At 41.1% G+C, this 21804-nt stretch overlaps 5 protein-coding genes across 5 annotated transcripts; 1 reads left to right on the top strand and 4 right to left on the bottom strand.

The window, feature by feature from the left end:
* Positions 1–101: 101 nt before the first annotated feature.
* On the top strand, positions 102–2459 carry PAS_chr3_0802 (Hypothetical protein; the record flags this gene model as incomplete). Its single annotated transcript, XM_002492989.1, has 1 exon — positions 102–2459. One exon carries the CDS (start codon positions 102–104, stop codon positions 2457–2459), a length of 2358 nt encoding a protein of 785 aa, XP_002493034.1.
* A 337-nt stretch (positions 2460–2796) lies between these two features.
* PAS_chr3_0801 (Cytoplasmic GTPase-activating protein for Ypt/Rab transport GTPases Ypt6p, Ypt31p and Sec4p) lies at positions 2797–5559 on the bottom strand (the record flags this gene model as incomplete). The annotated part of the gene is made up of 1 exon (XM_002492988.1): positions 2797–5559. The coding sequence occupies one exon, from the start codon at positions 5557–5559 to the stop codon at positions 2797–2799; it is 2763 nt and encodes a 920-aa protein (XP_002493033.1).
* Positions 5560–14828: 9269 nt separating this feature from the next.
* Positions 14829–18260, bottom strand: PAS_chr3_0799 (Large subunit of carbamoyl phosphate synthetase; the record flags this gene model as incomplete). Its single annotated transcript, XM_002492987.1, has 1 exon — positions 14829–18260. One exon carries the CDS (start codon positions 18258–18260, stop codon positions 14829–14831), a length of 3432 nt encoding a protein of 1143 aa, XP_002493032.1.
* A 510-nt stretch (positions 18261–18770) lies between these two features.
* Positions 18771–19517, bottom strand: PAS_chr3_0798 (Hypothetical protein; the record flags this gene model as incomplete). Its single annotated transcript, XM_002492986.1, has 1 exon — positions 18771–19517. One exon carries the CDS (start codon positions 19515–19517, stop codon positions 18771–18773), a length of 747 nt encoding a protein of 248 aa, XP_002493031.1.
* Positions 19518–19996: 479 nt separating this feature from the next.
* Positions 19997–21688, bottom strand: PAS_chr3_0797 (DNA polymerase IV; the record flags this gene model as incomplete). The annotated part of the gene is made up of 1 exon (XM_002492985.1): positions 19997–21688. The coding sequence occupies one exon, from the start codon at positions 21686–21688 to the stop codon at positions 19997–19999; it is 1692 nt and encodes a 563-aa protein (XP_002493030.1).
* Between the last annotated feature and the right edge of the window lie 116 nt (positions 21689–21804).

The raw sequence follows: 21804 nt of genomic DNA, 5'->3' as shown, positions 1-21804 counted from the left end.
GCAAGTGAAACTTCCAGCGATGTGACATTTGCTCATTCGCTCGCTGCAACTACGTAAACATTGTCTCAATTATTCCATTTTTCTCCCTATAACCTTAAATTATGTTTAACAGAAGGAGAAGCAGATCAACCCATGATTTCAGCGCCTACACAGGCGTTAATGCTTCTAATGCCAACTTTGCAACGGCTAATAAACCTTCAGAGAATGCCCTTGCGGCAGCCAGTGTTATCGGACTGGGTGGGAACAGCAGAACAAACAGTCTACAGAGATCAAACTCGTTGCAACCTCAACACAGAACGGCCTCAATCCAAAGGTCAGCATCTCTGAGACATAACTCGTTGAGCACTGGCACTTTGGCAACTCGTACAGTGAAAAAATACGTCCCTTCTGCCAATGGTTTGGTTGCCATGGACGTGGTGGTAACCGATGTTCCAAAAAGACAACCCCAAAAAACTTCCAGACCATACTCCCGAAACGGATCTCGAAGCAGTAGTTTACAAAACAGAAATAGCTATCAGCCCCCCGGAGGTTTTGCGAATCATAGCTTTCAATCTTTTGACCACACAAACTACAAGGCTGTAAATCGCAGCAGCAGCCTTCGTCATCGGATAAGTTCATCGACTCTGAACTCTCAAGTGACTCAGCCAAGTTCCAATATGAATTACAACTATCACTATTCCCCAAATGTCGCCGAAGACACTATCTTGGAAGACGATGGTGATGTAGACTACAAACAGCTAATTCAGAGTCTAAATTCCGAATTATCGGAAATTGATGATGAACGCAATAAGATTCTCCAAGAAAAGAAACTGCTGGAATCAGAGTATCGCAGAAAACTCAAAGAGAGCGATGAGCTCAAACTCAAAAAACAGCAAGCAAGGCTGAAGGAACTACATGAAAGTGAACTGCAAATGAAGAAAGAGCATAAAGAGGCCGAGGAAAGGCTGCTGAAGTTAGCTAACGCTGAAGCAGCCCTAGAGAAACTGAATTCAGAACCCCTTGAGCAGCCAGTTACGGTTACCGAAGAAATAGAAGTAACGGAAGTGACCGCATCAGTTCCTAAGGAGGTCGCTGAAGAGTTGGCAGATAATATTCAGAAAGCTCAAGAAGTTCCAGACGGTTCCTACTTACCTCCGAGTGAAGGTTTAGGAGCTCCTTTCACAATAGATGCTGATGCCATTCCAACTGTAGCTGATATGGTTCTCAAAGAAGAGGATATTCCAAGTATTAGTGTTCGTGCTGAAGTTTCAGATAAGGAATCTATTCCAGAAAATAACTCTGCTGCTTTTCCCGAGAAGGAGGGATCTCCTAGCTCCGATTATCAAGAAGATATTCCTTCCACCAAGGACACTGAAGTCTCATCAGAGAATACTGGTTCCAGTCAAAAGCTCAGCATGGCCAAACAAATTCGCTTGAACCGACCAGAGCTTTCATCTTCGCCTATTCATCCTAATAGAGCAAATGATTTTTCCTCCCTTGAGGAGCAAACAGTAAATTCCTCTGACAAACCAGAAGCAAATGACATCTCTTATGTTCCTCCGAGAAGTGAAAAGAGACCAGTCGTCGAAAATCCCAGACCGAAATCCGCTTTGAAAAAGCATTCCTCAATTCAGAGACAATCCCAGTATTCTAATGGTAAGCACGTTGAGAACAAGAAAAACTCCGCTCTTGATTCCTCTGCTGCTGCGAAAGCATATCTATCGCTTACCACTGCTGAAAACACGAGAATGAATGCTGCCAATGCCAATGCCAATTCTCAATCACTGTCTAGAAGTCCAAGCGCAAGGAAGCAGATATCGTCTCAACACCACATGACTTCTTTGAGACCACAAGGCACAGGTGCTAGTAATCATCGTTTATCTGAACCTCCAGCTAGAAGTCTCAATGGTTTCGGCAGCGGCAATATTAAAGATAGCTACACTTCTCCAGATGCTAAACAGCGGGCCCGTGACCTTTATAAAATTGCAAATTCTAAGAAACGATTCTCTACCCTAGATAACGGTACGGAGCTACAGCGATCTTCAAGTTTTAATAAAAATAAAGAAGGAACCGTGAGAAAGCCTGGTCGGTTAACTTTGAGAGACCAGGTTCCTTCTGACCCTAGTAAGGTGCAAACAACTGCTGCCCCTGCTCAGAATGTTCAACCACAAATATCTAAACCACCAGAATACAGCTCAAGATTCAACGACTCTGATTCCGAAAACGAGAATACGTCATTTTCAAACTTAAACCCTCCAAAACTTCAATCTAATTTTGAAGATTCACCAGAACGGACTAAGAAAAAGCACCATTCATTTTCCCCCTTCCGATCTTCCAGTCACCAATCACCCACTACTCATACTGAAGCTCCCCCTGCCACTGAAACCAGATATTTCAGCGAACAAGTGGAGTCTAAGCCCACCCAAAAGAAGAAGAAGTTCGGAAAGCTCAAGAAGCTTTTCGGGTTGAATAACAAATAGTACTATTACATACTATCATATCCTTGTTTTAATTAATCAATTAATTATTAGATAGCTATTACATGGTGCCATTATTATCCCTTACCAAATCGTTTGAACTTAGGATATAAAAAAAATGCGAATTCTGTGGATCGAACACAGGACCTTCAGATTATTGAGACCGAAGTTTTCTTCAGTCTGACGCTCTCCCAACTGAGCTAAATCCGCAAGTTATAACAACTTTTCATCCATGGGCCCATTATCAAAACATACTACGTCTTCCTTACACTTTACACTTTAATATATGTAGATTATGCGTTTCCTCTAAGAATATTATTTTTTTGCTAATATATACTTCTTAAAAATCGATCACCTTTTCTCCTTCTTGGTCAGAACCGATTTGGTGGTCAATATGCTGTAAGAATGCTTTATCTCCCTTCTCAACTGGGATGCTATCATTCAGAACATTTGCCTCAGCATTGTTCAACAGGTAATCATTATCCTCATTGTTATCATTAGCTGTGAAATCGTCATCCTCTTCATTGTAAGCTCCAGTGTTGCTTCCCTGGCTTTTCTCGCTAGATCTAGAAGTGTGATCGGAGTTTATTCTTCGGCGAACTTCAACTGCAACCCTACGCCCATCAGCCAGGATGTTGTTAAATAAGTCACGAACATTGGTAGAGCCCTTTTCTACCTTTTGATCCAAGTGAATTGACTGCTTAAATGTTCTGGTGAAAAAAAGTTCGGAGGTTTCGTCAGCCAAAACAACCATTCTAAAAGTTGGCAGGTTCAAGTATACGGGTGCTGAAGGGTTCAACGCAGGATTAGCTATAACAGATTTCTTTTCAGATCCCTCACTTTCTTCCAACTCAATCAAATCAACGTTCTCCTCCTCTGGTAATGCGTATTCGAAAGCTCGATGCAAAAAGTTACTAGTCAAAGAAAGATACCTCTGGGATTGCTCATGAACCCACTTTTCCTTATCAAAATTCATTTCCGATGGAATACTGATCTCATCTGAGGAGTCAAAATTCTTCCTCTTCTCAACTATCTTTTCGGCAATTTTTGATTCTATTGCTTTGTTTGTTATCTCGTCAAAAAGATATCCGTCCCTCCATGGTGTGGTCAAGAAAATTAGATCTTCAGAAATTTGCAATATGCCGTCACGATCAACTTTCCCTGTGCCGTTAACGTCGTATATCTCAAAAAAGTTAGATATAGAGGTCATAAGATCATGTTCCATCAGTTTATTCATTCCAACGGCGATATTCTCCAATGTGAGTCCGGTTTCTTCATCCGACCTCCAGTTTTTAAATAATTTAATCAAAAAACTCTTTTGTTGAGCAATGTTTTCTTTCTCTTCTAGGTTTATCCAGTCAACAAGGCCATCCATGAACTTGGCAAACATTTTGAAATTCATAACTGAGGAATCAGATCCAACTTCCACATAGTTGTTGTTCAGTACTGAGACATATCTATCATAAACATTCGATAAGTGTTCCTCTTTCAAGTTTGGAGTTTTAGGTAGTTTTCTCAATTGGGCCTTTTTCAGATAAGATTCTATTCCAGAAATAACCTCATTTCTATTCTTAGTTCGATACTGTACAAAGGTCTCGTCAGAAATATGAGAGAACTCTCTGAAAGCAACTACCAGTAGCTCCTGGAACCTGGTCTTGTTCTTGTAATGAATATCAGGAATATGCTCATCTAGACTGTGAAAAAAATCTTTGAATACTGCGATGCATTCACCATCGTCTTCACATTCCAGCAGCTTCTCCCCGTTTATCTTCACAACAGCTAACGCAACCTGCAGCAATGTTTTTGGACCATTTAAAAAGAAAATGTCCATTATTCTGAAGGCATAAATCAACGGCATCGTGTTGAGAAATAAAGACATAAACCATGGTAAAGAGACAATCGACAGCTGAATATCGTGCTTGTTGAAATGCTGATGCATCATTGGAAGTGTTTTCTCAACTAAACTTTCAAAAACTTTCTGATCCAGCAGAACGCCATACATGGTCTTGGAGTAATATCCAGGAATGATCTGTCCACAAAGCTTGTCTAGACACCAGTATGCCTGATCCTCAGACATGTAAATCAACATGGCAGCAACCACAATATTCATTGCTTGGCAATAACCGATTTCCGGATTTTTCCATGAATAAGCAGTTAATACTCTTCTTAAGCGATTAATTCCCTCTGGATTCTGATATGCATTGTATTCGGGTAAAGATCGGTACAAATCTTTTTCAATTTCATCAATGGCAATTGAACTTTTCCCTTGGTTTTTAGCTAGTAGGTCGGTATATTCGTGGGAGTTCATATATCTGTCGTAGATGGAACCACAACTCAACTCCCATATTTCCCCTCGCAATCTGTTGGGTAAACCGACATTTATGAGTCGAAGAAAACTCTTGTCAAAGTTGATACACAGGTTGCGACCGTTTCTTTTCAAATAATTCCACCAAGCCTTTGTCTTGATTCTATTTTGAAGTTTCACAGGATCCCCCGGAAATTTGAAAATTAGTCCCAGACCGCCGGGAGGAGGGGTCACAATGTCCATCCTGCTGCTACCATTCTTGCTTAGTAGGAACTCACTGTAGAGGGTTTCCAGAAATGGGACCAATTCTGGAGTAGCTTTCAAATTTTTTGTCAAGCACGTTTTCAGGTTGTAACTAAATTGTTCACAATGTGACCGAATTCCAACAAACTGAATCGTGATGCGTAGGTCGTTATACGTCAAGATGCTCAAAAGAAAGAGATAATTCCGACTGGGAAGACGTTTCAGTTGTTTGACCATGGATAAATGAAGTTTTAGGCATCCGGATTGTCTGTCATATGTGTCTCTGAATATTAGGAAATGCTGTGAAAGATACACTTTACCAGAAAGAAAACGCAATTGACTTAGATTTGATTCCAGTGGTACTTCGGGGAAATTCTTATTGAAACTATTCTCAATCGCCAATTCTGCAGCACACTCATCTACAATGGTTTCTCCCTGGCTTATATGATACTCGTTGCAAAACAACTCGTCTTTACTAAGTCGCTTCTCTGTTGGCTGTTTGTCGAAAATTGATAGCTGTGAAGCTTTAGAGATCAAGTTGTTGAGCAAAGACATTTTTGCAAATAAAACTGGATGCAATCTTTATAACAGGTCTTCAATTGGGGTCAATTACGGTTTATGCTGAAGGTGGAATTGGTCTTTGGTTGGTAGGAGTGACGGAAGGTCGGGTAGGGTCACTTTCAAATATATCTCTGGGCAAAGTTTCGCGAAGGCTTGCGGATGTACACCTTACCCTTCATGCATCCAAGAATAGATGAAGTCTGGAAGGCTTTAGGTAATAAGTAAATTCATCTCAATTATACCTTAAAAACTAAAGTAACCTACGTATTAGAGTGTTTATGGTTGGGTGAAGGACGAATTACTGGCTCCAATAATTCCGGCCCTAAGGGTTTGATTCGTCTCTTTCCTCTGATCTCTAGACCACGATTGGAAGCCTCCATATTGTGTCTAGTATTTTCGTCTGTTATTATCTTCTCTTGTAGATCCTCAATTGGGACGTACGTCTCAAAGTTCGAAAGTTGAGGCAAAGTTTTCTCAAGAGGCTTGGAGTGTTTGTGTGAGGACAATTTGTTTCCTATAATTTTGCCAGTGTGATTAAACACAACCTTGACCACATCCTTTTTGAAATTCAGGAAAAACTCTTCACTGCTCCATAATTTGTTGAAGTAGGTCAGTTTAGGAATCTTGATAGTCAGATTCTCAACATCTGCCAACGCCAACGCTCCAGTCCCTTTGAAACTGATAGAGAGGGTAGTGGGACGGATTTCTGCTTTGTTTATCACGGCGTACTCTGCAGATCTTTTCAACATTTGAGATACACCATGGTCAACATCACTACCTGTTAAATCGATTCTAGAGCCAATCTCAGACGATCTTGGACTCAAATCCATGCTACTTGATCTGATGGTAGACGGAGAATCCAATAACGAAGAGACTGAGCTGTGGCTGTCATTCTTGAGACCGTTTCCTTTCTTCTTAAGAAACGAGAGTATTGAGCCTTTCTTTGGTTTGGAATTACCGCTTTTTGAGGATTCAATTGAAGCAGCAGATGATAAAATAGAAGCTGAATCAGGTATGTCTGAATCTTGATCATCATTAATAGCGTCCTCTTCGTCTTCTTCGGCAGAATCTTCTGTGCCTGGATAAACAAAAGTGTAAACCTGCCTGGCTGTGGTGTGGTCAACTTGAATCTTCAAAGGTTGAATTTCAAACTCGAACTTTTCAATCACTGTGATTTGGCCTACTGGCTTTCCCATCCTCCAAGTTATCAGGAACATCGGTTCAGCCTCCTTGCAATTGGGAAGGTCGGACACTTCATTGCCTATTAATGGCGCCAACGCTTCGGGATATCTTGCACCCTTACGTAAATTAAAAGCTTGGATCAGATGAATTACAATCTTACTATTGTTGGCACCATTCGTAGACTGGCTTCTTACAAAGTAAGAGCTGGCTATTCCCACATCCACAAATGGCTTAGCGTCTTCATCAAGTAAATGAATAATAAGTTGATCGGTAAAAATGAAGAAGTTACGACCTTCAGAAGAAGACTTGTTTGGACCCGTCAGATCCTTCACGACCTGCATCAGGTAGAATAGTTCCAACGATAGTCTTTTGTTCTCGATGTTTAACCACAACACCTTATCCCTATCTTGTTGTGGCAAGAGCGATTTTATCAAATTCATATAAAGCTTCAGATTCTTTAACATTGCTATCTCACGCTGCAAGTTATTAACCCTGTTATCAACTTGGCCAAGTCCCTCAAAATCGCTGTTGAAAGCTAATGTGTTGCGAAGCCTGTTTTGCGTTTTGCTTCTTTCATAATCAACATGAAGGAAAACCTTATTCACTATGGTATACACAGCATAGTATTGAGTTGAAGTAGCATTTACAGTTAGTGTGGGAAACCAAACTTTGATTGTGTCTCTCTTTGTCGCCCGACTCTCTTTGTCAAAATGTAAAGGATTAGGTTTCCAGCATATCAAGGCAATGGAAGTCTTTTCAACCACCAATCCTGACTTGAGTGGCGATCCATCATAGCACATTTCAAAACCCAAAAATGGTGGCCAGGACGTACCTTCTTCAAAATGGAAATATCCGTAGTCCTTATCGTAAAACTTCTGCTTATTCAAAACATAGTACAGAGCCTCTTCTAACTGAATACCATATCTCCGTTCAACGATATCATATGCAGCATTAAAACCAACTTCAGTACTATCTGATCCCAGTATTGTTACCACACTCAGTGAAATGTCTCTTGAAGTCACCAAAACACAATTGTCCAGATCCTTTACCGATGTAAGTTGGATTTGAGGCGAGATGATTTTAAATAAATATTGGTCTGTGTATGACTGTTCGTCGTCATTCAAGGCTCTAAGAATTGATTCGAAATGTGCTAGTTTTTCATCACAAACTTCGAACGGGGCGTCCATAAATTCTTCAGCTTCTGAATGCTTCGCTTCTGTTGGAAACGAGTTATTCATAAATTCCTCCGCTAACTTGACAGCTTTCCGACTCAAATCAAAAACAGCAGATAGTCTATCCTCTATCCGATATATATATTGGAGAATCAAATCTCGGATTTCCTCATTCCATTTTAAGTTCATGTTGTGGATTATAAATCGATTATTAAACGTTGAAGAGATGTTGACATTAGAAGTATCCATCATATCCCGAAAAATGGACTTACTGGTACTAGTTGGTGTCAATTGAGTGTCGTCTGTACATTGGTACTGATGAACACATAAGTCTTCAAGATCCATGATCATACCTTGTATCGTTTCAAGCCTTTGTTTGAAACTTCGATTCTTTTCGACGAGATCTAAAACCAAACGGGGGTCATGAGATGGAAGCTTTCCCAACTCCATAAGTTTTTCCTCGTTACACCGAATATGCTCCTCAAACTCCTTAGCCCGTTCTCGAGCCAATTCTTCCTGAGTATATTCAGGATGATTTTGTCCGATTAAGCAATTATGAGATCTCTCTTGGCCGAACGGATACTCTACCTCATTACTAGTTCTCAGTTGTCGAAAGTAAGAAAATCTCGGAGAGTAAGCAACAGTTATCATCTTCAAACGAGGCTTATTTGAGGTTAACTCAGGAGCATGCAACTCGATAAAGTCGTCGTCATCCACCCACGACGAATTGATATTCTCCTCGTTACAAGGATTGGGCTCAGCTGGACCTGGAATGTTGAATGAGTTCGATTTTTGCAACCCAAGGGAGGAAGCCACATAACTTTCTAGAGCATTCTCATTGAACACTGCGGATATAACTTTTATGTACGTTTCAGTGAAATCTAGTTCTCCCTGATACATTTTGAAGTGCCAATCCCTTTTGCAAAAATTGAGAATCTCGTTTAGGATTCTGGTTTCCTCCTTTCTTTGATGTAGATCCATAGTGAACGATTCAACATGAGCTTTTAGGCCAGTGAAAGCGACCTTGTTCTTTGACTTCAGGTCTTCACTATCCGTATGGCGATAAACATGAGAAATATAGAGCGGTTTGAGAATCATCTGGTACTTGATGGTCATTAACCGCGTATTAGCGTTTGCAGTCACCTTGCCGTTTGATGTTCCAAGAATGGTATTCTCTCTTGTCCGTGTAGAAATACTATTGTGAAACAATCCCCACCATTCAAAGAAATGCGCAAAAGCAACCGGTGATAGGTGAACAGAGTTGTACACCTTCTCTCCCCTACTAGATTCCACAGATATTGCCATATGTGTATATTTGCTTCTGAACCCATGATAAGCATCCCAGTCAATTTTTTCTGACTTGTTCTTGAAAAATGAGGGATGTTTCAATCTGACCTCATAATGAGGCTTAAAAACAGTTGTTCTTTGTTTGAACCCGGGGATGGAGTAGAAACTAGAATCTGCTTCCTGTTCAAACATTAGTCCCCAATTCCACTTAACTTCATCACTGCTCATTTTGATAATTACCTTGTCAAAGGTAAATGGTGTAGACCTTCTGCTCAACCTATTTGACCACTCGTCGCATTGGACAATGGCAAAGTTGGGAACACCAATCTTGAACTCCTTACTAGTCACAACGACCAATTCTTCGGGCAGAGGAGAATGATTGATTTTCAAGTTTACGTTTTTAGACCACGTAAAGGCAAAACCTGCACCACTCCCAACCAAACTATATGGACTCAAAGAGCCCTTAATAATCAAACTCAAATCTCCTTTGAAATCAAAATCCACCATTCCATGCAGTGACAGCCTCATCTTATCCCAAAATCCAATCTTAGGAGAGATATCAATCGGAGGCTTGGTAAACACCTCAAAAATAGACATTGCATACGAAAGTGCAGGTTGATGTGATTTTCCCCAAGTGAGAATAGAAGGCCTGTTACTATTCACTTTCACCTTCAAATTCGTATAGGTCTTGATATTTGTTAGAGTTCTTGGTACTTTAATTCCATACGCAGAGTCAGAAACAATATCACACTTGAGCTCCTCAACGAAGGGAACTTTTACCCATCTAAACTCGTCAGGGGTATTCATTTGCTCACCAATGATGCAATCTCCTTCTATTTGAATTGGATCGTCTTCATCACAGTCCAACAGTAGCATAGGTAGGGGAAAATCCCGTAGCCTGATAGATATGTTGGAGCTTTTTAAGTCAATATTTAACGGTATTAATGTTGAGTATTGAGTGTCCAGTGGTATTCCTTTGCCTGTTTTGTAAAGGAAATCAGCGTAGTCATCAAGCTCAAACCCTTTTGGCTTTCCAATGACCAAGTCCAATTCTGCAAAAGCTAAAGCAAACAAAGGTAGCATACTTGGTGAACTCATGATATTGTACCTTTCAAGTAGTTCGTTAGAGACTTCAGAACTATTGACGTTAAATTGGTACATCTTGGATGAAGCAGATTTTTCCCTATCTCGTTTGCATTTGCTGATTCTGTCGATCCAAGATTTACTTATATTGGCCAGCAATTTCATCTTGATCTTTTCAAGACGAGATTCCAATTCGAGAGCTTCATTCACCTGATTTATATTTGCCTGTGAGTCTTCATCATGTGAGTTACCCAGTTCTTCGAATTCTCTCCTTTCTCGTTCACATTTAGAATTGAACTCGGACCATAGTTGATTTCTCATTTCTTCATACTTTTTCATTTTAAGTATTCGTGATCTACTTTCCATAAGTCCAATTTTATAGATTATCGTAATCTCGGCTTCAAAAGGATCATCGAGAAGGAATAGGCCAAAGGCTTTAGATTTCAACCTCACTTTTGGCATTCTGAGTGGCTTCTTGGGATGTGGTAATAATTTCGGCATCTCTAATAGTTTCAGCTTGAAATCGTCAAGTTCGAATCCTTTGAAATTCAAATTTATTTGCAAAGCAGACTTGAAAAAGTTGACAGCATTGTCCAAGAGTTTATAAACTAGGAAATATTCGGGAACTGAGATATCCACAGACGATGTCTCTATTGTGACCAGCGGCTGGTCCTCTTCTTTGAAACACGTACTGATGAAATTCTCCTTGAGCTGGACTATACTTATCCAAGACTCCATTACCAAAGGATTAGGGACAAATAGTCGCATCGTGAAAGCACTCATAGAAAAATCAGGCTCATCTTGTTTTTTCACAATTTGCACAAGATCGAATGCGCACAATAGTTTTTCATCGTATGGTAACGAAAATAATACAAGTACTGTACCCACTTGAATTTCGATAGCAGCAGATTTTGATGAAATTTCAACAGATTTGTCAACGTCAGGATTTCTTTTCTTGGTGGGAATGATCTCTTTGACAAAACAAATAGATGCTCTGGCCAGGAGAAGCAATACCCAGACGTGTTCAATTGTCATCAAGGAATCAATTGAAGAAACTACAAGTACCGTTCTTGCAGAACTCTTCTTGACTAATATCTTGTCAACTATGAGGAATTTTTTCTTTGCTTCGTTATTAGAAATGTGACTTGTCAAAGAGTTAATTGACAGTTTCTGAAGTCCTGAACCAACGGTCAGCATCAATTTCGTAAAACAGAGGGTCAGTCCATGATGATAGTCTGAAAGATCCTTCTCATTTCCTTCTATTTTAAATGAAGGAAGTATTCCAGTTGCTCCGACAGTTATGCTCAAAGAACAAACTTGAAAACAAAAAAGGTTGACAAAAAGCACAGATGTGTTCTTCGGTGGTTTCGATAAACTAGCAAAGTTTGTTGTTGATGTTAAATCCAGCTTGTGGAAAAGCAACGCAACATACCGCAAATGACTAATGTTCGATAGTTGCAACTTAACAGTGCCAATAAAGGTATCTACTTTAGGAGTGAAAAGTTTGTCGCTCAAAGATAAGGAGAACTCGCTATTCAACTTGTTAAGATCCAGTATAGGTATAACTTCTGAATTGGTCTTGATATTTGCAGCAATGTGTCGTATTTTCAGTAGCATTGGAAGAATATTCGAGTTTGATAAATCTTGTGTATCCAAAGTATACGAAATAGAAGCTACTTTAAAGCCCATACTAATATCATCAAAAAGAATAACATCAACTTGGGTCTTCAGTAGTAAAATGTTAAATGATGTTCTTGCCAGAATGCTAAAAAGTGGTTCGAGTTCTTTCTTGCTGCTATGTTCTGCATCTGTCTCATAACTATCAGTCGATTTGAGCATTTGTTGAATTGCATTCAATTGTAAAAGAGGCAGCCTTATTCTCAAATTGTTTATAGTGAATGCATTCTGTAATGCCTTGATAGAGTTGGGATCATTCAAGGACAGACATTCAAATAATGGCTTACTAAAATTCACTGTGCTTAAAATGTTACCAAAGGGAACGTAGAATAGCCTTGGTAGATCAATGTTTTTCAATTTATCATGATACTCAACTTCAACACTCGTATAGGAAAGCAATAATTCATATAAATAGTTCTCATTCAGCACATGAGAGTCGTAAACTGTAGTAGTAATCTGTTCTACGCTGAAAATCAGTCCCGATTTATGGATTCTAACATTATCCAATTGGACGTTAAAGTTTTTGAGTTTTGAAATGAAGCTTAATGGGTTACTCTTTGAACTGCTTTTGGATTCGTCTTTACCTGAAGTTTTTCCCTTTGAAAGTGGAATTCTGTCTAGATCGACGCCAATATTCATCAAATACAGCCTGAATCCGCTCAATTCAAAGTCTACAGTGGAATTGGCTTCCAATATGATCGTATTGGATTTAAATAAATCGCCATTGAGAGAGCCATCATCTAGGAGAAACCTGACAATAAAACCTCCATGATCGTTGGCAAAATACAATCTTATCTTCTCGACTGTCAATTCATTGCCAGCATCATCATTAAACGTCAATCCAATTAGTCGAATCGAATTGAAAGCTTTTGACCGGCTCAAAAATTTGGAGACTACCGGAACGTATTTTTTCAGCAGAGAACCATTCTTTTCTTTGGTTGGAACGGAGGACTGCTTAACCGAGCCAGGGGGAAGTTTCTTCCTATGGACCTTGACTCCATATAACTCGAACAACTTTGACTGTTTGTTCAGTAAATTAAACTTGAAGTGCTCTATCGTCAGACTAAAGCTTGAAGTCTCAATCTCGATTCCAGAAACACTTGAGAAGTAAAAGGACCGAATGGAAATTGACGGTATTATAAATCCAATCAGCCATGGGACAACTTTGCACCAAATTAGGACCGCTGTGGTAAGTCCAATAAATATGCGGTATTGATCCATGTTGTGCAGTCTGTCACGGAAGAAAGACAGCTGCGTTTGGCTCGCAGCTCCAAAGGTGCGGGATTAGTTATGTGCCAATGCTTACATCAGCACACGAAATTCATTACTTAGGTGATCTCACTAGGGAGTGTCCTATCGATACATAAAATTACAAAAGGTGAATAGGAAGTTTGACGAAGAGTTTCCTGAAGTACATTATGATCAGCTGATACCAATGTCAGTGACCATGTTATCCAGTAACGAAGCCTTAACTTCTCGATTTAGCGTTTCTTCAATGTTAGATGTGTCAGTTGCGTTGGTCAGTGAAGCCGAGATTGGCAAATTAGATCGATTCAGCTGTTTAAATCTCCACAAAATATACTTGACAGCCTTTCCAACGTCATTCCCACCAGTGTAATCGGGGAAAAAATTTTCCAGGGGTGAGGCAGGCAACTTGTCGATAAGGATGTCAATCTTATTCAGACATAACAAGATCGAAGAGCGTGTAAACCATCTGGAGTTGACAACCGAATCAAATAGCACTAGAGACTCAGTTAACCTGTTCTGCTCATCATTTTCACTCAAAGTCTGATCGTACTCCGATAACGAAACGCAAAAAACTATCAAGTTCACATTGTCGAAGCAATGAATCCATTTTTTTCTTTCTGAACGTTGCCCACCGACATCATACAAGTTGATGTTGAGATCTTCCAGTTGGAAATTGATCTCCAAAATACCAGAAGTCTGTTGTCTCATTCTTAGAATATCGGAAACTGATGGGAAATAATCCGGAGCCATTATTCTTGGCGAATTATCGATGAAATACTGGGCAGAATCCATGAGGTAAAATTTGTGCCTTAAATCGGATAATAGTTTGAGAGTAGCTGGTTCGTTAAACAACTTGGTAATTTTTTCAGCCAACTCCTGGTTGAATGATTCATGGTCATCGCTGACAGACAGGACATAATCATTAATAAAGCTCAACTCATCGGTAGTCAGATTAGTCAGCTCGTTTTCCAACTCGAATTGACGGATTCCTTTGATTAACTCTTGGCAAACGTCTAAAATATTCTGAAAGACGACCTTTTTGTACTTGATTAGCTCATCGTTGGTAAATCCGTTCTGATGAATGATTTTAATTTGCTTTAATATGGTGCTTTTGCCGCTCTCCCCAGATCCCAGTAGTAGCATTTTGGCGGTCTTATTAACCTTGGGTTTGGTGCTTCTCGTCACAGCATTGCCAGGACTGCCTCCTGACCCACCTCTGCTTGAGGCAGCCCCTTTGATTGTGAGACTGTTCTTTGTGGATTGCGTATCCGCCGACCCCCTCTTGTTGTGGCTGCCATCCTGCTCTTTGGAGGCACAAATTCCCATGATTGCTAGGTTGAATTATTGGTCCTCCTTTTTGATAGGTGGTAATTGCTTGATCTGAGATATTTTTTTTTGGGGTTGCAGTTTGGGGATGATCGTCTGATGAATAGAGAGTGAGCAGGAGCGGGAAATTGGGTCCCATCCCTTGCAGAGGATCTTCATAGGGCATTTCGCGAATCGTAAACCCTCACGGAAGAAAGGACAACCAGGACATTCCGAGAAGCCTGACTAAGCTACTACAGGGTTTACTAAGACTGTATTAAATATCATAATCTGCTTCTATTCGTTAAACTACACAGGTTTTCCTCCAATAAACTCACTCCATCTGCGGACTTCTTCGGGGATTTCGAGAGGTCCCTCAGTAGATTGCTCTTGGGGCTTGGTGTGCAACTTCTCCTTCAGAGCTTGGGCGAATAGAATGGAAGTTTGGGGCTCATTGAACAATGGGATGGCAAAGTCAATGGCATTTCTTCTCATGACGTAGTCCTCGTCCAGTAAAGACTCTGCGCGAGCACGAGCGAGGTTGAAGACACACTTAATATCGTACTTCTGGAAAACTTCTCTCAGCTTTCTCTTGTCAGTCTTGGGGAATTCAATGACTTCCACTGGGATCGAGACATTCTTTCTTAAGTAGTCGGCGACCTCCTCAGAAGCAGTGTAGTAGTGGTAACCTAGAGATTCAATTGTCTTGGCGACGGTGGCTAAGTATTCCTTGGTCAAGTCACCACCAAACAAAATTCCTGAAGGTGGCTTTGGTAAATGGAAATTCATGGTTGCCTGGATAGAGGTCCAGTATGCTTCTTGAACATCCCTACCAAAACAAGCGACTTCTCCTGTGGAAGCCATCTCAACTCCTAGGAATGGGTCAGCACCAGCCAATCTGGTGAATGAGAACTGAGGAACCTTGGTAGCAACGTACTCGTAGCTCTTTGCCATCAGATCCACAGGAGCAGGAACATTCTTATTGAGCAAAGCCTTGGCTGCAACATCAATGAAGTTGACACCTAGAACCTTGGAGACAAATGGGAACGAACGAGAAGCACGAATGTTACATTCAATAACCTTCAGATCAGGCTTACCAGTTTCTGGGTTCTCAGCCTTGATGATTTGCATGTTGAAAGGACCTGTAATCTCCCAGGCAGCAGCAACCTTGTCAGCAATCTCCTTAAGTCTAGCCATAATTTCAGGCTCCAACTTTTGGGGAGGTAAGACCAAGGTAGCATCACCAGAATGGATACCAGCATTTTCAACGTGTTCAGACACAGCATGAACCAAAACCTTACCATTAGAAGCAACGGCATCGATATCAATCTCTTCTGCGCCTTCAATAAACTTAGAAATAACGACGGGATGTTCAGCTGAAACTTCGGCTGCATTACCCAACTTTTCGTCCAACTCGGACTGGTCACGAATAACAGACATGGCGGCACCACTTAAAACGTAGGATGGACGAACCAACACTGGGTACCCAACGTTGTTGGCAAACTTTTCAGCAGCCTCCAGGGAGGTTAATTCTTTCCATGCTGGCTGGTCAACTTCAATAGAGTCCAAGATGGAAGAGAACTTGTGTCTGTCTTCGGCTTTGTCGATGTTCAGAGGATCAGTACCAAGTACCTTGGCACCGTTCTCTTGAAGAGGAAGGGCAATGTTCTGGGGAAGCTGACCTCCAACAGATACAACAACACCTTGGGCATGCTCCAGTTCATAGATATCCAAAACTCTCTCGAAGGAAAGTTCTTCAAAGTACAATCTGTCGACTTCATCAAAGTCAGTAGAGACTGTTTCTGGGTTATAGTTAATCATGATAGTCTTCTTGCCGCTTTCTCTAAGAGCACGTGCAGTAGAAACAGCACACCAGTCAAATTCGACGGAAGATCCAATTCTGTACACACCAGATCCCAAAACTAAGGTTCCATGCTCATCGAAGGTGACATCACTTTCACTAGCATTGTAGGTTGTGTACAAATAGTTGGTATTGGCGGGGAATTCGGCAGCTAAAGTGTCAATCTTCTTGACGAAGGGGACAATTCCAAAAGACTTCCTTCTAGCACGGACTTCCAATTCGGTAGATCCGACTGCAAGAGCAATCTGCTTATCAGAAAATCCAAGTTTCTTAGCTCTGGTGAGAACGTCATGGGTCAATCCAAACAGAGAACCAATAGCTTCTAGCTCCCTCTGTTGTTCGACAATGTTCATAATCTTGTACAAGAACCAATTATCAATCTTGGTAAGCTCGTGGACTCTTTCTACGGTGTAATTCTCGTGCAAGAGAGCTTGTCCAACAGCCAACCATCTACGATCGGTAGGGTTGGCAAGTTCTTCGTCCAAATTCTCAAACTTTCCACCTTGTAGACCTACAAATGATGGGTCGATCTGTCTAATGGCTTTTTGGAACGATTCTTCAAAAGTTCTACCAATAGCCATAACTTCTCCAACAGACTTCATTGAAGATCCAATATCTCTTTTGACATGTTGGAACTTGGCCAAATCCCATCGGGGGATCTTGGTAACCATGTAGTCAAGAGATGGCTCAAAGTTAGCAGAAGTAGTCTTTGTGACAGGGTTTGGAAGTTCAGGAAGGGTATGGCCTAGAGCAATCTTTGCAGCAGTGTAGGCCAAGGGGTATCCAGTGGCTTTCGAGGCCAACGCAGAAGATCTCGATAATCTGGCATTAACCTCGATGACTCTGTAGTCTAGTCCATCAGGCTGTAAGGCATACTGAACGTTACATTCACCAACAACACCCAAGTGACGAATAATCTTGATGGCGGCAGATCTCAACATGTGGTACTCTTCATCAGATAAGGTTTGCGAAGGAGCGACAACAATAGAATCACCAGTGTGAATACCGAGAGGGTCAAAGTTCTCCATGTTACAAACGGTGATACAGTTACCAACACGATCTCTGACGACCTCATACTCAACTTCTTTCCATCCCTTCAAGGATTTTTCAACCAAAATCTGGGGGGCCAATGAAAGGGATTGAGAAGCCAGGTTCTTCAATTCTTCCTTGTTGTTGGCAAAACCAGATCCCAGACCACCCAGGGCGTAAGCAGAACGAACAATGATTGGGTATCCCACGCTTTCAGCTGCATCCAATGCTTCATCGATAGTATTGACGGCAATGGATTCAGCAATCGGGATGTTGATTTCATTCAAAGCCTGAGCAAACAAATCTCTGTCTTCGGAGGTTTCAAGAGTCTTGATTGGAGTTCCCAAAACTTTAACTCCATATCTGTCGAAGACACCCATCTTGTCCAATTGGACACCGACGTTCAAACCAGTCTGTCCACCAAAGGTCAACAATATACCGTCTGGCTTTTCTCTCTCAATGATGTAGGTAATGTATTCAGCAGTAACAGGCAGGTAGTAAATTTCGTCAGCCAGAGCGTGAGATGTCTGGTTAGTTGCAATGTTGGGGTTGATTAGGATCGAAGTTTTATTAGCTTCTTTCAAGGCCTTAATTGCCTGAGATCCAGAGTAGTCAAACTCACCAGCCTGGCCAATAGAAAGACCACCGGATCCAATAACGAGGACCTTGGAAACGTCGACCAATTTGTGAGCATTTTCGTCTGTAAATCCCTTGAGAACTCCAGCCCCTGCGTAGGTGGCTGCCTTCTCAATGATACTCGAGTTGAATCTGATCAGAGGAACTGATCTACCTCTGACGGGGATCGATCTTCTGGCTAGATTCCAACCAAGAGATTGTAATCCTTTGAACATTTTGAGACAGTAAGGGGAAGAGTAGAGAGGGAAAGGAAAAAAATTCTGAAAAAGGGCGAAAAAAAACGGGAGGGAGTCATAATGCGAATGCGCGGCGGGTGTATGACATAACGTTTGTTGCAGGTGACGAACCAGAAAAAAAAGTTACATTCTCAAGGAATAGAGAGGACTTATGAGAGTCAAGTTCATACGAGAACATCTTACTAGATAGTTCCTACAGGTAGGCTGCTCTGTAACAGGTTTATCCAGGTTATACACTCATTTGGCTGCTTTACAGCTTTAAAAATCGGTTGTCACTAAGGATTGACTAATTGGGAAATTTTTCACTTAAGCGCGGTCTGTGATCAGGTGTACGGAGGTATTAGATCATTTTCCAGAAGGATTACGGGGGCTTTCTTATAAGAGATCTACATATCTAAAAGACGACATTGGTAGCCTGAAATAGCAGTCCCAGGATATAAGCCCTTAGTTCCATTCTGAACTGTTGTAGTTGTTGAATTTTTTTTCATCCTAATCTCTCTTCCATCTCACTTGGTATGGTTGAGAAGCATAGTATATACCACCAACTTCTAGTTGAGTGTTCCATTGATCAATGTATGAGCATAAAGCAGTGGATATGGCCAGCTCTCTTGGAATTTTAGTCTCGTCTACCCTCAAGGTGAATCCTGCTCCTGCAGCAGGCACAACTTGGCCTATCCTTTCCCTGATTTCAGATTCTTTCTCTCCTACATTGGTGACTCTCTCTAACCATTTGCCCTTATAAGTCCATTGATAAGTTACTCCATCAGCTAATGTGAACATTCTATAACTGTCATTGGCATCCACACGGTGGTTGATAACATGCCATCCTAGTTCTGCCGCAGGCACGTCTGGGGCTCTGATCAACAGAACATTGGATCTCAATCCAGCTCTAACAGCGGCAACGGGTTCGTCTTCACCATTAGGTCCTGTGTTTGTGATGCTAGATGAATACATCTTGTAAGCTCCCTTGACAGATCTAGAACGGACAAACCAGAATATCCTCTGAGAAGCATCTGTAGGACCAATTGGGCCTGATCCTTCGGCTTGGGTATCAAACACATCAAACACCTTTGAACCGGTTCCAAATCTTTTTCTAATAGCATACTCAGAAGGGGTGTCTGTAAGTTCGACAACCCTGGGCACGTACCGAGATGCTCGTCGATGCGGATGGAACACCAAAGATTTGGCCACCACCACTGGTCTCATTATTGGAGACAGAACTAGTTCAATAGGCATTTTATGGCAAGAAGAAGCTTGTTAAGACTGGAGACTGGAATGGCAGTTGTAAGGGTATTTATACTGAGACACAGAGACATGCAAATGGGGTGGTATACAACACTGGGTCTGAGGTGGGGTCGGTGCGGCGGTTGCAAACATCATCCGAAGGATTGGGTTTGATCACGATGGGAGCTTATTAGACTACCAGGAATACGTCGTACGGCGATAGCTGGAAAGATCAGGCCTCTATTGGACGACTTTTTGTACAAACAGTGAAGAAAAAAACTCAAAAAAACGACCTCGGTGAGGGTTGAACTCACGATCTTGCGATTAACAGTCGCACGCCTTAACCAACTTGGCCACGAAGTCTTACAACGATCAGAAAACATTCCGGCCTTATATAACAGATTGATTAGTCAAATGTCCACTACGACCACTATACAGCCTTTACCAACATCGATAACACTACATTTATTACCGAATACAAAATCTCCTAGTTACAGTCTGAATCCTCCTATTTCAGACAAATTTCCTATGTTCCTGTCTTTTGGCTCCAAGTATCGTAACCCCAGCAAGTTGAATATTTTCTCCTCATCTTCTCCTTCAACAAGTGTCCAATCATCTTCCTTGAAATGCATTTTAGATAACCGAATTCCCATCTTATTAGCTTCATCGATCACACGTCGTTTGGGCTTGAATAACCCTTCATTATTCAGACGTAACCCTTTATTGTTAGCAAGGGTCCTCATGTACCTATTTAGAATGTCGTTTCCTGTAAAATAAATCAGAGCACCAGCTCTATATTTCCATTTAACAGCCAAAAAATCCACCCTTCGACAAAACTTTTTATCTGTCAGCTGTCCTCCGGTAAGGAATTTGAGAAGCTGATCATGAGCTGGGAATAGAGAACATTTCAGATAACCAGACTTGAACAGCTCCTTCACCAAAGTTGTGAGAAACTGAGACAATTTGGTTTCGTCGTTGCAGTCCTCTTTCATGATGAAAAAATCTACATCCCCACAGGTTTTTGTTTCTCTTCTGTAAGATCCGACGGTTTGGACTATAAACTTTGGATCAATTTTCTTGCCTACGTCGCTTACAAACTCAGAATGAGCAGTTACTTCTTCTCGGGGGATTTTTTGGTTCCAGTCGTAATAGTAGTACAGACCAAGTTTAATTGCGTCTGTAAATTCAGATTCAGGGACTTTTTCAAAGATATCGGGTATGCTTCGAACCCCATAATGATTGAACCATTTCTCTGATATCACAGCTCCAACACCATGTATTTTCTGGAGCTCTTTCATCACATGAGCTTCCGTTGATTCTTGCTGTCTCTTTAACTGACCAAACTTTCTGGTCTCAATAATTTCCACGCAATGATCTGCTAGACTCTTTCCAATTTTGGGAATGCTAAGTGCGTCTTCTCGACATTCTATTTCCTTGGGCGCATTTTTGATTGCATTAATGGCTCGCAGATAGCTCAAAGATTTGAACTGCAGACCTTCAACTTTTCTCTCTTTAGCCATTTGTGAGAAATAGTGTATGATTAGCTCATTGTTGGACATATTCTTCAGGTCCTCCTCATCCGACTCGGGTGTCGATGCTCGGAGAGATTCAGAATCTGCTAGCACCTTTTTCTTGATATCTTCTATCTTAGGCGGCGAAGCAAGTTTTTCAAAAATCAGGCTATGTTCCTCGTCTACGCTCTTCCTTTTCCGTTTTTTTGATGGTTCTTTTTCCTCCTTGACATCGCTCAGACTCTCAGACTCTCTCTCCCGTTTGACTTTTCCTTTCTGTTCTGGGAACGAAAACAAATACTTGGAGTACGGAAGCAGTTTCTTCTCTTCCAGACTATCTGTCACCCAGGCAAGTCTTAGAACTTTATACTCGTCCAGAGGAAAACCAGACTTGGGAACCTTCAGATAACTAGATAAACTGGTCATATCAGTCAATTTCTCTTCGTCTTCAACTACAATAATCGTAGTGTAGTGAAGAGCTTCTTCTGAATCATAGTAATCTGGAATCAGCTCAGAATTGAACTTTTTTACTTGCTTTGCAAATTGGTTTATTGTGGGGTATAGAGTTGCACCATTCTTCGTGTACAAATTGTGCCTGAAACTGGCCAACTTAGTTCTCAAAAAAGGAACAAGCAAAAAGTTATAGCCCTTAAACAATTGTGACGGTTCCATATCAATAGATCTTGGATGACGCCAGCAATTCCATCTGGAGCAAGCCTAATTTGTAGGAGAGACCAACCAGGTGAGGTTGCTCATAGTAAATAATAGTGCCTCATATGATTGAGATT

This window comes from Komagataella phaffii, chromosome 3 (genome assembly GCF_000027005.1).
Source record: "Komagataella phaffii GS115 chromosome 3, complete sequence".
Lineage (NCBI taxonomy): Eukaryota > Fungi > Ascomycota > Pichiomycetes > Pichiales > Pichiaceae > Komagataella > Komagataella phaffii.
Note: the sequence above shows the minus strand (reverse complement) of the source record. Positions and strands in the feature narration are given on the sequence as shown.